The 18,811-nt window shown below is 37.8% G+C and overlaps 2 protein-coding genes across 2 annotated transcripts; both read right to left on the reverse strand.

The window, feature by feature from the left end:
- Positions 1 to 1,975: 1,975 nt before the first annotated feature.
- LOC111870552 (N(4)-(Beta-N-acetylglucosaminyl)-L-asparaginase) lies at positions 1,976 to 16,234 on the reverse strand. Its single transcript, XM_023862928.2, has 6 exons — positions 15,899 to 16,234; positions 9,714 to 9,870; positions 8,407 to 8,632; positions 5,391 to 5,590; positions 4,975 to 5,082; positions 1,976 to 4,007 (listed from the first exon to the last, which is right to left on the reverse strand). Exons 1-6 carry the CDS (start codon positions 16,050 to 16,052, stop codon positions 3,779 to 3,781), a joined length of 1,074 nt encoding a protein of 357 aa, XP_023718696.1. The 5' UTR covers positions 16,053 to 16,234; the 3' UTR covers positions 1,976 to 3,778.
- A 299-nt stretch (positions 16,235 to 16,533) lies between these two features.
- On the reverse strand, positions 16,534 to 18,794 carry LOC111870526. The gene is made up of 2 exons (XM_023862887.2): positions 17,877 to 18,794; positions 16,534 to 17,636 (listed from the first exon to the last, which is right to left on the reverse strand). Exons 1-2 carry the CDS (start codon positions 18,568 to 18,570, stop codon positions 16,813 to 16,815), a joined length of 1,518 nt encoding a protein of 505 aa, XP_023718655.1. The 5' UTR covers positions 18,571 to 18,794; the 3' UTR covers positions 16,534 to 16,812.
- Between the last annotated feature and the right edge of the window lie 17 nt (positions 18,795 to 18,811).

Genomic DNA, 18,811 nt, shown 5'->3' on the forward strand with positions numbered 1-18,811 from the left:
GGCGCCAAGCCTTATGATCATGAGTCAGTTACTTTATGACTGCAGGTTTACTTCCAATCAGTTTGGCTTGGTGTCAAGCCCCTTGAGACTCATGACCACCGATTTTTTTCCAATTGAACCCTTCCAGTAATAGTCCTTATGCAACATCCTCTCTGAAGAGAGGATGGGTCTGTTGTTTAGAATTGCTGCTGGTCCTCACCAGCACAGTCATTCGTGAGTCCAAGTCCCACAGGACTCATAACAAAATTTTACTCTCTCAGATTTGAGACTCCCCCAACCTGGAGGGCCAGGTCCCTGTATTTATATCCCTCAGGAACAGGGTGGCCCAGTTATACCACCAGGCATTGGGTTCCCTTTTTGTTGCCTCCTACAACTCCAGTCACTTCCCCAAATGCCATGTATCCCTTTATACACACAACAGACAGTGTCCACAGAAACCTTTAAAACCGCTCAGTATTTTATATCCTTTCAGACGATTTCGTGCCAGCAGAAATTGATACTTTGACACATTCCCAACCAAGTGAAAAAAATATATGGGTACTTTATGAATATACAAAGAAACACAAATTTGACACTCACACATACAGAAAGAAGCTTTACAAACTGCAAATTTCTCCAGCAAGATGTTCGGTTTGCCTGCATGTTACATTTCCTTTCTTCAAAAAGGTATGACTACTTGTTCTGCAGGTAAGTACTGTGTTTTATTTTTTTTTCCCCCTTGGCACTACAGCCCCAGTGGGCCTAGGCCTACCTCCATGAACTTCTCTGTTCACACTGTATTTTATATGTACAGATAAAAGTCTTATAATTTTTCTTCATTGGGGCCTAGCAAAAATTTCAATGCAGTATATTTCTTCTGGCTTCATATTTCCTGACCTGGATGTTATTTCAAATTGCTTCATCTCTAATCTGCCTCATAATTCACTGACTGCAGTTATCCTGTGTGGCGCTTTTTGAGCTAGTACCTGCAGGCATACTGGAGAACAATTGACATGTACCAGGAAACATGCTTTTAGGGGGGAAAATACACCAATTGTACGCATCACTTGCTGTTGCATAAATGATAGAACAAACATCCAACCAATAACATCTGAATAAATTTGCCAAGTTTCATGACACATAGTATGAAACTTATTCCACTGGGTGTCACTGTGACACCATGTTAGATGGGTCTCTTGTCACCACGGCATAAACAAAACATATAGTAAAGTCCGTGTAGGTAAACATTTGTCTGATAAATTTCCTATCCAGAATGGTCTTAAACAAGGAGATGCTTTATCGCCACTCCCTTTCAACTTTGCTTTAGAATATGCCATTAGGAAGATCCAGCGAAACCAGGTGGGACTGAAATTAAACGGGACACATCAGCTGTTGGTCTTTGCCGATGATGTGAATCTACTGGGTGATAATGTAGATACCATAAAGAAAAACACACAAACTTTAACTGACGCAAGTAAAGAGGTTTGTCTAGAAGTAAACACAGAGAAAACTAAGTATATGTTACTGTCTCGTCACCAAAACATAGGGCAAAATCATGACATAAAGACAGGAAACAGATGTTTTAAAAATGTGGCACAGTTCTGATATTTGGCAACAATGATAACAGATCGAAACCTGATTCAGGAGGAAATTAAGAGGAGAATGAACTCGGGTAATGCTTGCTACCATTCAGTCCAGAACCTTTTGTCTTCTCATGTAGTGTCCAAACACATAAGAATTAGAATATACAAAACTATAATTTTGCCTGTGGTTCTGTATGGGTATGAAACTTGGTCTCTGACATTAAGGGAGGAATATAGACTGAGNCAAGTTCTACAACAGGAAATTCTTGAGTATCTGCAGAATTGGCAGCTCCTCCAGAAGGGCTCAGCTCCATGAGTAAGTAAGTAAGTCACTGTGACACAACATTTCAAAGCATTCAACAGTACAGACATTATTATTAGGGCTGAAAAAATACTGATAACTGCTACTGATATATTAATGATTCATTTATGATATGTGTTTATTTAATTCAAAATTACACAATAAGTATAAAAATATATTACACCAGAATACTAGAGTTCAGTGTAAACAATCCTTTGTCATTTTTATTTGATAACAACTGTGGTTATATTACTTGCCAAACAAGTGCACTGTTTCAGAAGGAATGACTAAATATACCAACACACGCAACAGAGCAGATGACTCAGGATTTTGTTAAAAGCAAAATAAATTCTGAAATTTAGGGGAAGAATTAAAAATCCACACACTTTTACCTCAAATTAGCCCTGTGAAAATTACATTGGTAAGTATGATAAAGAACAAGATTAGCCTATCCACTGACATCTTCACTTAAGTACCAAAACATTATAGTTAAAGATCATTATGTAAAAGATGTACTGTTAAGTATTGTATCTAAATACAATAACAGACAAATTACATAAACATATCAGCCATTTTTTGAGTTTGTAAGACCTTCAAACATTAATAAACAATCAAATGTTAAGAAGTAAAGAATTAAGACATGTTTTGTTTGAATGAAACTTCAGACTATAATAGATTCTTGATTACCTGCTACTTTTACAGCCCCTTATAAGATTATATGTAGGTTCCCATAATGATTTTACTACTACCTAGTGCACCTCCTTACCCTGTTGTAACTTCCTGTTTCATTATTTTAATGCATTTTGTGCCAGCGTACTACTACTACTGAAAAGGGTTGCTTTTTTTGTGTTGGGATAAGATTTGTCTCACTACATAGTGACTGACAGCATGACCAGCAGACTATATGGTCTGCAGTTTTCACTTCACACAGATTTCATTTGAAGGATATTTGGAATATCCTCTTGTTTTTGAATGTCTGCAATATGTCTTCCTTCCATTACTATGGTTTATTCAGAGTTCACTGTAATTTAATGAACATCAATCTAAAAGAATTACTCTGAATGTTATAACATTTTTATCTGAAAAAATTTCTCTGTCATGATGGTAGCAATAGTAGGTTAATAATACTGTTTGCAAAAAGTGACTGCATGTTATATTTTGTCTGTTTGCTTTGTGCTACACCGGTACAAAAATATCCAGCAAAATGCTAGGAAACGTTAGTAGTAATGTTAACTCTTGAGGTTCTCATAGCAGTGATTATAAAGCATACTGTCTTCTGGGGTGTGACACCATGTAGTCTGGTAAAAGTTCACTGGCATTTCAGGGGAACATGCTGCCTCTATTTTTAGAGCAACAATTAAGCCAAACAAGCAACAAACAACCAAAAATTCTGCTTGCTTCTTGCTTGGTTAACTCTTTAAGTTGGTGGCAGTACATTCCTCTGATATGGTGGTAAACTTCTACCAGATTATGTAGCATCACATCCCAGAGAACAGAACTCATTGTAATAGTACTGATTTTGTTTTGGGCTCCTGCAGTATGTCATTCCAGCCCACTTCCAGTACTACTCAAGGCAGTGGTTTCCAAAGTGATGAGCACAACTGGTTAGTTGGGGGGGTTATATTCTGGGAAAGTAATAATAGTAAAACTGAATATTATGATTCTCAAAATGTCATAACATTTGTAAAATTTTGACAAAATACCTAAAATGCGTTGATTTTAAAAGTGAAACAAAAAAAAATCTGTTCCCTGCATGAGTGCATATGCAATGCAATCTTTGCTAAGCTATGGGTGTGCCATTATATAAAATTTGGAAACTAGTGATTTAAGGTGTTACGTAATGAAAGTAAGATGTATGTTCTTCTGATAATTTTGTGATATTCAAATCTGGAATTGTTCCAGAGCAGTCTTCGTGTCATTGAACACATGACACAGTCTGGACTGTAACCTGGCCAAGTTGACTGTTGCATACTGAAAACTGGAAACTCTGAAGACCATGGCAGGCAGCTCCATATTCGCCATCTTTTCTTAGCACCACAATTGCTCCTACAAAGTCAGGATAATAAGTAACAATGCGTCGAATTGCCAACTCGCCTGCATATGAAGGAGAAGTTCCTCGTCTCATTTCCTCAACAGCCAAGTAACTGAAATAAGTATATACACTGCTATTAATAGATTGTGATAAGAAAGTTATTATAAATATATTCTATTAATATAATGTTCTATAATGGAATACACATACTTTAGAAACGTTTGCTGCTATTCTGGAAACGTTATTTGACTTGAAGATTATTTATTGCAGACAGAAATATATTGTTGCAAAGCTAAGCCAGAAATTCAGAAAATTCTTTTCCTTGTATTTTGGTACATACTGAATATTTAAAACAAAAGTTTCAGAAATTAATGAGATGTGAAGAATTTTATCTTCTGGGGTATAACATCGCATAGTCCACTGAAAGGCAATCGATATTTCAGATGAATATGTCGCTGCTAGCTTCAGTTTGTTTCATACTGGTTTCATGCTTAGCTTGATCTCCAGTCCTAAAGATGGAGGTGGTAGGTTCATCAGAAGCACTGACAGACTTTCACAAGACTATATGGCATTATATCTCAGAAGACATAACTTTTATAACCACCATTATGAGAACCTCAAATTTTACATAATGAGGTCTGTATTTTTTGACTTACTATTTTTGTAATATGCTAATAAATTTTTATGAAATATAATAATGCTTAGTTTAAAATTAGTATAAAATATGGACTGTACTTAAAGTTTATGCAACAAAATTAAATTTTACTGACATGTCCTTAAGTGAATTACAGTATAAAATACAATGAAAATCTGTTCTGTGGTTTTATGGACAAAATACAGACATTGGCTTCCCTGTTACGTTTTCCCTTTATTGACTTCATTTAAAGAACATACAGAAACCAATCACAGACTAGAAAAAAATATATTTTCACAACAGATAAAACAGACCTTCAAATGTAATAACAGACCTGACATGAGAAAGAAAGCTTGTTCTTGCAATACAAAAGCTGACATATACTGAACTAAATTCTGTTTCTTAGGTGTACTCATATCTACACTTCTTCAAATTAAATGCATACCTGGGTAAGAATCTCATCATGACATCGCCATCACCTGTAGCAGCTGCAGCCCCTACACTGCCATCTGCATATGCTCCTGCCCCTGGGATGGGTGAGTCACCAACCCTCCTACAGAAAATGCCATCATTAATGAAATCTACAGTTCTATTTAATTTTTATCTTTTACAGCAATATCAATATTCCTTGAATCTGAATTTATTTTTCTGTAACAAACAAATGTCTCATTTAAGACATTAAAAGTAACATACAGAGCATGGAGGTTTATAATATACGCATAACATTTGAAGTAAAACCCTAAGCAAGAAATGAAAAGTATCTTTTGATATAGTATTTTATGTTACACCCACACCCTACAATGTGTGAACAAATTATCTTATTAACAAAAGCAAATCTCCACTACGCACTAAATTACTCACCCTGGAATTTTGAACTTTGCTCCATTGGTTGATGTACCAGCTGCTATTCTTCCTGCAGTGTCAATAGCAATCATTCCTATTGTGTCATGGTTTTTATCGCTAAATATGCTTCGGTGTTTTGGATCATTTTTGTGCCTTCTAGTAATATTTGTATCTGGTGTATATGGTCCACAGGACTTGGTTGGATCAGGTTTTACATTCTGTTGAATTGTTACAAAAATGTTGATTTATATAGGATTTTGGGTTTACATAGTGGTAAAGATTCATATTGTAGTCTTAAGGGTTAAGATACCACATAGTCTGGCAGATGGGTATCAACATTTTGGAGGAATATATAAGCTATATCTCCAGGGTTGAACCCTGGGTGTACCACAGTAGGTGGTTACCAATGTTTTGAAGCAATGTACTATGCTTATGTAACATTAGTACCTGCCTACCAGACTACACAGAGTCATAACCGAGAAGACCACACTACAAGCATGCTGGTATTTTCATTATGAACAACTGCAATATATGACTAAATTATCCCTGGGCTTAATTAAATATCATATCATGAAGACATATGAGGGAGTGGAAGTTAGCTCCTTAACCTTGGCACTAGATGGAGGTGACTGATCAGCTTCATTCCCCAGCCACTTTACCCTTGGCATATGGGCTCCCAGTACCCACTGGATAGGAGGATGGGTGCTCCTCAGAGCCAGTCTAGATACTCTGAAGAGAAATATCTTGTCCATACACAGTACTGACCATGATTTCTTGGCCATCCAGTGCATGACTTAATCATTATGCTGAATGAGCAATCCTGACAGTTCTGCTTCATGAAAAAATATGATATAAATATTTAAAATTCATGCAAAATACCTACTGGCATCCTGAATCAATTTACCATCCTTCCCTCTCTTTCATTTAATCATTTCTATTAATTGCAAGTTCAATAATTCATTTTTTAATTAATTTCTTTGTTTCTGCATATAAACATCCCACATTTCTGCAATTAGCATTATGGTGACAATGGCAGTGTTACAGTGCAAGGTGATGAAGAACAGGTACAGACTGGGAGAAAAACCATACAATGTAACTACCCTGTTCAAGAGAGAACATGACGCCCCGCCATAGCTCAAGCAGTTAGTCGCTGGGCCCGGGTTCGATCCCAGGTCTGGTTAAGTGGGATTTGTGGTGGACAAAGTGGCACTGGGGTGGGTTTTCTCCAAGTACTTCGGTTTCCCCTGCCAATCTTGATTCCACCAAATTCTCCATCATCATAATCACCCAGGGTAGGTACACTAGGCGAATCAGTGGCTGCAGTGCCAGTGGACTCCACCCCCCACTAGAGAATTAAAAAAAAAGAGAGAGAGAACATACTGAAATTCATAATCAGTACAAAAAATAGAATAAAATTAACTATAAAAAAGAAGCCTCTAAAATAATAAGTTAATAGTTAACCACCAAAGAAAGGAATACACCAAAAACAAGACAGAAATAAGATAAATAATTCAATACCAAAGGAAAATACTGTTCCTGATCACTTGTCCAGCTGTCCTACTAACTGATTAAGCGGAATTAAATGTAATCACAATAGATTACAAACTCTACCACTGGCAAACAGAGATTATGGCATTTACTGAGAGAGAGGGGAAGAAAGGTTTCAAGTAATATAAGAAAGACGGGTTAAGAAGACTATGATTATGGCCTACAATAAGTAACTATTTGGATTTTCCTAGAATAAACCACATTCACCTGTAAGAAAGAATCATTTCATGATAACAATTTTGTGAATGAGTAATGATGATGATGGTGGTGATTATTATTATTATTATTGTTATTATTATTATTATTATTATTATTATAACTTGTTGCTTTGCATGAGTCTGAAACTTAGTCTCTTACATTTATGGAAGAACAGAGATTGCGGCGGGGGGTTTGAAAACAAGGTGCTCAGCAGAAACTATGGACCTAAGAAAGAGGAAATTACAGGAGGATGGAGCAAGTTGTATAATGAATAGCTTCATAGTTTGTGTTCTTGACCAAATACAAGTACAATGCTCAAATTAAGGATAAGATGGGCACAGCAGCAGCAGCAGCACACATGGGGGAAACACAAAATGCATATAAAATTTTAGCTGGAAGACTTGAGAGGAAGAGGTCACTTGAGAAACATGAGTACTGGCAGAAACATAATATTAAAATGGATCTTACAAAAATAACACATGAGGATGTGGAGGGAATTCAACTGGTTCATCATTGGACCCAGTAGTGGGCTCTTGTGAACATGGCAATGAAAGCTCAGACAGCAAAGTAACTCAGCTTTGCTGTTGCTCAAGAAATTCTTTGCTCCGTAGAATCAGGTAGTTCATGATGATAATATTACAGCTATGAGTACAAGATAGTTCTGCTGTTACTGTTAAGATAGTCAAATCAAGAAGTGTAATAGGCCGGATATGTAGTCTGAAGAGAGAAAAACATGAAATGCATGCACAATTTTAACTAACTGGTGTGTTGATAAGGAGACATGAAAATTATATTAACCCCTTCAGACCCTTAACACAAAATGTGCAGGTGTACACATCAGAGACAAAGGAGAAGGAAAAGGAAAAAAGAAAATAAGAATGGGAGGAGGAGAGGGAGAGGAAGGAGAAGGAGAAAAAGAAGTGGAAAAGGATAATAAGGTAAAGTTATTCCTGTGAGAGGTTGAGGCTTCCACATCTTCTCGACAGCAGAAAAGGATAATAATAGAATAAAAAAAGAGAAACAGGAAAATAATATAGCGTGTAGAGCTGTTGCTGTGTAATGACCACGAGATGAGTGGATACACCAGGGTCTGAAAGGGCTCTCAGAAAAGGAGAGCATGAGAAGGTGAAACAGATTTACAAGTTCAGACACATGCCTAATTTTGATGTTAGCAATGCTGAACCTTTGGGTTTTACTCCCAAGAGATATCTTTTGTAAGACAAAATTGTATTTCATTGTGTTGGTACCCATTATAAAAATTCATGCATATCCATATTATTTTACATACCACCCAAAAGTTGGGTTGGCAATCATTTTCCTTCCAGTTCTGCCACATATTGTGAGAAATGTTTGTTTCCAAAGGTTCTTCCTTGAAACCCATTGAGAGAGCAAATTGTGTTGCTAGGTCACCTACTAACAGGGAATGTTGTGTGTGCTCTAGTACATATCGTGCCACAGATATGGCATTCTTCACACGTCTTAAAGCAGCTACTGCCCCCATATTCATGGTCATTCTGTAAAACATTACAATAACATAATGAATCCTAAATTTCACTAAGAATAAGTTGTTGGTTTTCTATTCTAATTCATCACCCATGTTTTTGACAACGAACAAAAACAGAATGCTTACTGCAAGCAAGAAACAATCTGAATGCAGTGACTATTTGCCACAAAACTACTTAATTATGCAGTCATGTGATCTAACATGCACCAATTCACCAGTGTTGGTCTGAAATGTTATTGAACTTCCACCAAACTACACAGTGTCACATACCAGAAGATCGTACTCATTTTTTTTTTTTTCAATAAATGCTACATAAACAGTCATTTATAAAAGTATCACTAAATGCAGAGAATTCTACATCTGTCGTGCAGCTTGAGGTCTTGGTATCATTGATAGACTGATTATACTATAACTATTGCTATAAATAACTGTGAACTTCCCTACCCCATGTAAAAGTAAGTAAAGTAAAGGTATCCCTGTAATAGGCCGTGGAGGCCCATAGGGTTGTGAGATGTTGAGGTTCCCACATTTTCTAGACAATCGGCTCATAGATGGTGGCAAGGTTGTCAGCCCTACATGCCGGCCGCCCTTTTTTATCTGTGGCACTACAGCCCCAATTTGGGCCTAGGCCTACCTCCATGAAACTCTCCGTTTCACTTCGGTTTACTAGATCTTACACATACGGTAGGACTCCTTGGGCGAGTGATCAGCTTGTCGCAAGGCCTCTACCTGTAGACAAACACAGAAAAACGCACACAAACATCCATGCCCTGAGTGGGATTCGAACCCACGATCTCGGCTTCTGAGTAAGCGAAGACAGTGCACGCCTTAGACCGCTTGGCTACCGTGACCAGTGCCGGCCACCCTTTACCCCCAAGAATATTCCAAAAATATTCCTGGTACTCATTTCTGTTACAGGCTGAGTCGACCCCAGAGCCATAGTGTGGCTGGAAGGATTAGGTCAATTGAAAAAAATTCAATGACCTTATCGGGACTTGAACCCATGACCTTCAAGCTTGTAGCATAGTGCCACAACCAACCCACATACATATTCTAATCAGTCAATGCCCTCTTTATAATGATGAACATACCCATCCATAATCATAGCATCTAATGTAGTTTCACCACTTTCATCAGGACTGCCTCCAAAACCTACAGTTCCATCACACTGTTCATCTTCACATGTAGAACAGCCTTTCTCTACAGCATCCAGTGCTGATTTCTTTTTCAAATATACAGTGTTCCAAGCTGTAAAAACAGGATTCATGCCATCAAAATATTTTGATGTCTGGCCACATTTCACATTTCCTATCAAAATGAAAGCTCTTGTTTCCATGTCCATCAATCTCTCACAGACAAACTCTGTACTGTTTGTGCATCAAATTACCCCAACATGATGGTCTTTTTATAAAATCTTTAAGGGAAATACGGCATAAATCAGGAGTTCAGTGTTTTGGCAATGGGAATGGGCAATAACTGAGTAGCGCCAAGAAAGCTGACTTAAGCAGTAATGTTTCTGATTTACATTCATGAGCTGACCATTTAAAACCTAAGCCAGAACGCCAACTATCCTTGCCAAACTTTTTCCACTTTTCCTTTGACCCTCCAGAAAATTGCTGGGATGGTACGTAAAATTAAGCAATGGCTGCTACTATCCACATTCCTTACAGTTCACTGTGCACTGTCATCCAATCAATCAACAATATATAGCGTAAATTACTGAAAGTGTCATTAAATAAACAACAAATAAATAACCAAATGTGGAAAGGAAGATAGCATAACCCACTGGGGGACTATGACTGAGGTGATATGAACAAATGAATGGAGCATGCAAAGAATAGAAACTGTATGGAAACGGAATACAAGATGTACTGAGGGAAACATGGAAGAGTGAAAATGGCACTGTGAAGCCACGGAAGAGTGAAAATGGCATTGTGAAGCAAGTGGAGACAACCAAGGATGATGACAAAACTAATGAGTGGATCAGTCAGCCACAGGTTTATTGCCACCATTGTAAAAACAACAATAGTAAGATGTCCTGGAAAGAACACTGGATATTTATTTTCCTAAAAATGCTTCAATCTATATAAAGAGGCTAGCTGGAATTGTAAGTTAGTTGAAGAAAGCAGTCTTCTGGAATGTGGTACCGTGTTATGTTATGTTAACTGGTGTTTTGGAAGAACGTATCGCCTCAATCTTCAGGGTAGAAGAAAAAGAAGAAATCCGTGAGCAAAACAGCATGAGCAGGTGCAACAGTCTGTTATGTTAACCGACGTTTCAGAGGAATGTTGTTTAACATAATATCTACATGGCACCACATCCCAGAAGACTGCTTTCTTCAGAGTCACTGCTGTGAAAACCTCAAATCTTATATGTAAGTTAGTTATTGTGAACCTTAGTGATCCATTTATGTGTATAATGTCTCCACCAATGCAGGCTCCTGTATCACATACTACTAACAGAAGTACCTGTTCTCCACCCAGGATATTGTTGCTTTCCTTGTTATATCCAATGCTTTTTTTTTGGCAGTACACAATGATATACAGCACTAACACCTTTTTTCAAAATGTAAAATATGTGTTATAAATAAATAAAATGTGTTCTTGGAAAGTAATGACATGTTCACAAAATTTGTAATATGTATTTTCCTCTGTCACATCAAATTTCATATGCCTAGTTACAGTGGTTAATTAGATCACAAAATTTCATATGTCTAGTTACAATGGTTAATTACTCGTACATCACCATGTAACTGAAAGCAACCACAAATGTTTGTGCCTACCATGTTACTGTTTTATATTCTACAAACAGAAACTCAGCAAAAGCTATGGTTCCTTGAAATTCTACTACCACATCAAATTTTAGAACTCTGCATTAAAGAATTGTGGTGTTGCGGCCACAACAGAAATTTGAATAACTGTCATGTTTCTATTAACTATGACAGGAAATTAAAAACTACACTAAGTGTCATAATAAAGTGGCCTCATGTCCCAAGGGGACCACTGAGCCAAATTCAGGACATTTCCCGCCCAACAGCAGTCTCTAATGCCTCTGGTAGACAGGGAAAGCATCGAGATACTGCTGAGCCAGTAGAGGCCTAACTCGCTGGCTGAGTCGGGACTGATGGCACGCACCAGTACCGGTAGGGAATAGAGACTGGTAGAATATCATAGGGGGACACACAATGGACCAACAGTTGGTCTAAGTGCATGGGGAAACCCACCCTCTCCAATACAATACAATACAATACAAGTGTCATAATATTCATATAAAGGAAATGAAAATCTTTCAGTGTTTTCAAAAGTTATTGGGGAAGAGATGCAGACACACAAGAATGATACCATTAGTCAATTTTTCCTTATAAATAAGAAAAGTAAGCTAAAAACTAACAGCCTGGTGCCCACTTGTCCTACATTTGAGTATTACTTATATTTAGAGCAGTTGAGGTCTTTGCTGGGATTTCTGTTACATGTTTCATTTCAACTTATGGTAATAACATTTAAAATTTCTTCCTAAAGTTCTGACTCTTGTGTACCAGGTATCCCACAGGGGTGTCAGTATAAACTATTTGATGATCCTGCATTATTATCTATCACCTATTTATATCATATCAAATAACAATGTGCAGGAACTTCTCAGAATAGATATGAGGACGATCTTCTACTGTGAAGATGGAGGCAGCAGGTTCCTCCAAAACGTAGTACCTATCTACCAAACTACTTGGGGTCACATCCCATAAGAATTATCTTGATACTCCCCACTATGGCAATCTCAAATCTCACAAATCTAGGCTTTCTGGAATGTTATGATAAAGAAAAAAGGTAAAGCTGTAACAGGCTGTGAAGGCCCATCGGGTTGTGAGATGTTGAGGTACCCACATTTTGTCTAGACAATCAGCTCACAGATGGCGGTGAAGTAGTCAGCCTTATGTGCCAACTGCCCTTTAGCCCCCAGGAAGATTCCTGTACTCATTTCTGTTAGAGGCCGAGTCAACCCCAGGGCCATAGTGCGGCTGGAAAGATTAGGTAAATTGAAAAAATTAGAATGTTCTGATATCCTATAAAACACCAACTGAAGAAGAATTCATGTTAATCGAATATCTCAGTACCTAGTGAGGCACGTATCTTTCCTATCCTGAATATTAGGTCTATAAATACTTTACTGAATGAATGTAATGGTTATCAGTGAGTATAATTTATAATACATGAATCCCTCACCATCTATATATTTCAAGTATCCATCATTGAGAGAATTGAGATTCAATTCCCAGCAGGTGCAGAAATCTCTCTCTATATTCCACTGAAATCATATCGTCTCTGGGTCCCATCCACTCCCCTATCCAGTGGGTACTGGGTCTCTTTCTCTGGGAGTAAAGGCAGTCAGGATATGAAGATGATCAGTCACCTCCATCTAGTTCTGAGGTTAGGAATGTATGACACTATACTTTCGCTCCCCTTATATCTTCTTGGCGTGGTGCTTAATTAAGGGAAAACTACCTTTTTACCTTTGCTCAGTTTTTCCATCCACAAAATTTTATTTTATGCGTGCATGGTCTTTGACGTGAGTATACATGTAAATTGTTGGGCAGGTGACAGTACAATGGCTAGGCTGTGAGCTAGACAACTGGGACATGATTTCTGGCAGACACAGAATTTTCTGTCATTGTATCCAGTGCAGCCCTGGGGGCCTTTCAGCCTCCTATCAAATGGACATAAAAGGTTTCTTCCTAGTGGTAACATAGTTAGGGAATGAAGCTGACCACTCACCACCATCTAGCTCTGAAGTTCAGAATGTATTAAATTATACCTCCACCCTCTTACACCTTCATGATCTTGTGCTGTATTAAGCACATGGACAACTTTATCATTTACCTTTAACGCTTTCACACACATACAATATTAGTAACACAAGGAGAGGATATGCACGACCACTTTCATCATGCTAATCAACATCTTAATTAAAATTATGAAATTACTGATTACATTATTTAAGAAAAATAAGAGAACTGATGATTTAATAATTTAAATGTGTATATTACCTAAATATGTACTTAAGTATTTTTTTATGTTAGTAACTGAAAGGCAACTTGTGCTTGACGAGTAAAAGTGGTTACAGTCCCCTCACCTCCTAACTTCTTTTAAAGCCCTGATAATACCAATTGCAGTGTTATCCTGTGGTTGATGGTGGATCTCTGTACTACGTACCATAATTTAGTGTCCACATCCATTTAAAACAGTCAATACTTCTATTTAAATGAGGATCCGCCTATAAAAATACAAAATTAGAAATTTTGAGACATGACTGTATTCAGTCACGTCCTCCGACTGAATGACACAGTTCTACCATTGCTGGCTGGACTGTTTAACATTCTCAGTGGCACACCAAAGAGCTTTATGGCACTGGTTCCTAAACTGTAGTCTGTGAAATCTGTTGGTATACATTAAATGTAGAATATTTACCAGAAGAATACGCACAATAGTGTGCTTTGTGCAAATATTACTCTAAGGCATATTCACCAAATGAATTATGTGGGTGGTGTTGCTACAATGGTATGCCTCTTGAAACAAAATAGATACAAATATATTGCTATTATGCCTACTATTGTAAGATTTGAGGCTTTCACGGCGGTGACTATGAAGAAAGCAGTCTTCTGGGATTTGGCACCGTGTATATGTGGTGTTAACCGACGTTTCGGAGGAACGTATCGCCCCCATCTTCAGGGTTGAAGAAGTATAAGTAAATCTGCAAGCGACAACACCGTGAGACACGGTCAAGCAGACTGTGTTGTCGCTTGCAGATTTACTTATACTTCTTCAACCCTGAAGATGGGGGCGATACGTTCCTCCGAAACGTCGGTTAACACCACATATACACGGTGCCAAATCCCAGAAGACTGCTTTCTTCATAGTCACCGCCGTGAAAGCCTCAAATCTTANAGATAGACTGAGGGTGTTGAGGAGAATATTTGGACCAAAGGGAGATGAAGTGACAGGAGGTTGGAGAAAACTGCACAATGAGGAGTTTCATAACTTACACGCTTCTCCAAGTATAATTAGATTGATCAAATCAAGGATGAGGTGGGCAGGACATGTACCACGAATGGGGGAGACGAGGAATGTGTATAGAATATTGGTGGGGAAGCCAGAAGGAAAGAGACCACTGGGAAGACCAAGGCGTAGATGGGTTGACAATATTAAAATGGATAGGATGCTATGGTATGGATTGGATTGATCTGGCTTGGGATAGGGACCACTGGAGGGCTCTTGTGAACACGGTAATGAACCTTTGGGTTCCATAAAATGCTGGGAAATTCTTGAGTAGCTGCAGAATTGGCGGCTCCTCCAGAAGGGCTCAGCTCCATGAGTAAGTAAGGTCACCCTAACAATAGTAGATGAAGCTTCTTTGCCTCTATCCTGAGCTGTTGGCATGTCCTCCAAGGTCCATGTACACCCCAGTCTTCTGAGTGATTCCTTTTTTTATAAGGCCTTTCAACAAATATACCTTGCATACATTTCTTCTTTCACCCATTTGTATATACAGTACATCTCAACCTTCCTGCTTCAATTACTCTACCAGTTACTAGATGGGGAGTAAAAATTAGGAAGCATGTTACATATTGCACTTCATCAATGGCACTAAAACCGTCTTTGATTAGCATGAGTATGCCCTCAAGCCACACTTCCAAATTCCAACTAAAATGTGCCCATGATTTGCACTCAATTGTCTTTTTAATTGAACCAATCTCTAAATTTAATGTCAGAATTCCTAAATATATTTCGGGGTTTTGGCATACTTAATAACACTACATTAAGTAGATGGTTATGCAGTATAAAGTGAGAGAAAATGATTGTTAAGCTAGGAGGGACACAGGTGAATGTGTCAATGACTTTCCTTGAAGCATGCTTCCGTGTCAGTTAGTTACTGATATTCACAAAAAAATAACCTTCATTCACAGAGCCAGTCCTGTAACCACCATAATTAACAGCAAAACCAATGCGTTTCTTTTCAGAAATTAACATTTCCCACTTTTTGTCATTCTCTTCAGTGTCGTGGGAATATAATTTTTTACATTCATGTCCAATTATTACCTTGTAGAGAATGACAAAATCGAAGTCACTTTACTACTGACGGAAACGTAGGCATAACGACACCTCGTCGATATCGCAGAGTCCGGTGGTTATCAGTAAATAATTCGAAAATACACATAATACCTGCAAGCTTCGTTTATCAATCGGCTGTAGGTCTAGTGTCTATTTTATAACGTGATTATTCTTACCACTTTGTGTTGCATTTATGAATGGCCATGTATTTATAACGACTGGTACCTTCTCCCAGTTTTGATTATAGTACTTCATGCTTCCAGTGATACAAATAATACCGAGCAAGACGAATAGCAAAATAAATATAACAGTCCTAGAGTTCTTAAACATTTTGATTTGAAAGAATAGAAAATAGACGCCACACACGTACTGACTAAATACACTGTTATCAAGATAAGACAGTACTTCGATGCATCATACTGTCTATTTTACGCCTTCGCATCAAGCAGAACGTATATCTGTCGAAAATACTGAATATTCAGCGAGATTAGCAACATGCTCTACCAATGTTGCAAATTGTACGCGCAAACATTTAGGGAATTTCAGTCCTATAGATTGCAGTACCTGAAATGGAGAGCGGCGTCCTTGCCGCCAAAACCTACATATTGCTATGCCATAATCTAGAAATTAAAAACGGAAGCGTAAATATTTGTGTGAACATATATACATCCTTAATACATTGTGAATTTAACTCAGCCGAATTTGTCAGTCGCCAACTCGCATATATAAAATACGCCGAACATCAACCTCACACCATGCCCATGAAAAAAAAAACCAGTGGGAGGTTGTTAAATAACGTCACACACTTATTAAAAAAAAGCACACACGTCTATATATTTCTTCCAGAACACAATGTCTCACACATTCATTTATTTGTATTTTATTAATATTCATGCATGACAAAAGTCACCAATTAAAAAGGGCATCTTATTAATTCACCCATCTTCTATAGGTAGATAAAACTAGAAGCACTTTAAAACAGGGGAAATAAAATAATAAAATCTGCACTGCAAGTCATATCAATTCACTGCTCTAAAATACATCTACCAAAAGTTGTGATCACGATAAAAACATATAACATTGATACATTTTATGAATAGAATGCATTTGTCATGTCATTAACTGACAAATCCAGCTGCTGACTGGCATCAGCAGAATGCATGAGACCAGTGGCTGTCCCATAGTGTTGACTTTGTGCTGAGTTCCTAACACGTTGCAGGGGATCATTCATGCTTCCTGTGAATGTTGTCATTGGATGGTGATGAGAGATGGCACCAATTGTTTGTGGATTGATGGAATGCTGCAGAAGTGTCATGGTGCGGTTTCCTATGCCTACGGGTTCTTTTCCAGGTCTTCCTGCTAAGAAATGGTAATGGGTGTTCGGAAATTCTTGTGTGGAATGATGATGGCCAGTTGATTCCGAATGGGCTTGGTGAGGATTCATGGCTTGTGATACTGACAAGGTTGGAGGCTGATTCTGCATTGGCTGATGATGTTTCACAGTTTCTACTAAGTTTCTTTGCACCTGCAACTGGATATTTTGGACTGTTGGTGTACCCTGGGTATTGTAGTTAGGAGCTATAGGGAAGTGAACATTGGAACAACCCAGACCAGCAGTTTTCTGCTGGAACATGAGTGCTTCAGCTGCTTTAGCAGCTGAGTTATGATCAGTAGGTACCATTGCATTCTCAACCAAGGAAAGTTTCTTTGCAGTTCCCTTTCTTCTTGATTTCTTGGGGCTCCGGTCCTTCTTAGCTGCAAGATCCATCTCGTCCATCTTGTGAATATGGCTCTCATTGAAGATATCTAACTTCTTCTTCAATGTTTGGAAATCCTTTGACTTCACTTCTTCATGGAATACTTTACGGTACAACCAACTCTTCACCTTTGGAATGTAACCTGGAATTAACTGCCCTAAAATGTAAACAAAGAAATACACTTTTTACAATAAAACTAATGATAACAGAAAAATATGTTCTTAATGTTTATACTGATGTACAACCTGTCTCTAAGTATTACCCTATCTCATAAACGCATCATAATATTATCATCACCTGAGGATTATACAAATTAAATTTCCTTTTGAAAGGTATCATTATTTTGTACACTTGCTAATGAATTATTTTACTGAAGGTAAAACAGTTGTGTACTTACCAGTTTGTGGATTCAAAGCTTCACATTCATATATCCGAAGGAAATGAAGGTACAGCTTAGCCACATTCAGTTCTGGCACCATCTGTCTGTTTTTGTCCTCTTTCATGAAGCTTTTCAAATCATTTGATTTTATTACATTAAACAGGTGATTTTTGATCAAGTCTTTTGTTTCCTGGGGGATTTTTGTGGGTCTGTTATCATGTTTTCCACGACCATCTCGGGGAAATAAGATGTTCTGATCCAATTTTTCACTCAGCGTTCTTATTTTTCTGAAAGACACTGCATGAATATGTGCAAAAGCTAATTTGCAAACCTGTGTTTCTTGCCCCCTGTAACGAATGTAGTACTTGTAAGTACACGTTCTTCTGTCAGAAGCAGCGTTTTTCTTTCTTTTAACGTCGTGTTTTCTGATTAGCCCAAATAAATAGGCATTCTGTTCATCATACGTTTTCAAAGAATAAAAACCATCAAAAAGCATTTGTCTGGTTTTCTCATCAATTTTTTCATAACATTTCAGCTTACAGAGGCAATCAGAACCAATCTTCTTCTGCTCTGTCATCTCTCCTCTGACAGTCACATGAGGTTCTCCGGCAATTATAGATCGTTTTCTTTTCTCTCGTTTCCATTCTGACTGATTTCTTGCCTTTCGCTTTGTGGGTTTTTTTTGTGGTTCTGTTGCTTCTGTATCCTCCATTTTATAAGGTTTGGTTCAGTTCATTTGACGGTTGCCTTGCCAACCAAGTATGAAAATAGTAATTGCCAATCAATACATATTCATACCTAGTGCGCACAGCTGATGTTTGTCCGCAAATGTTTGATGTAAACAAAGCCTGTGTATGTATTCAGGCGAAAATTAACACTTTCTTCTTCTAAATTTGGAAAACCCGAAACCTTGTACAAACGAGGATTATTATCCTGCCGAGACACTTAAAATT

Source organism: Cryptotermes secundus, unplaced genomic scaffold (assembly GCF_002891405.2).
Source record: "Cryptotermes secundus unplaced genomic scaffold, Csec_1.0 scaffold117, whole genome shotgun sequence".
NCBI classification, from domain to species: Eukaryota; Metazoa; Arthropoda; class Insecta; order Blattodea; family Kalotermitidae; genus Cryptotermes; species Cryptotermes secundus.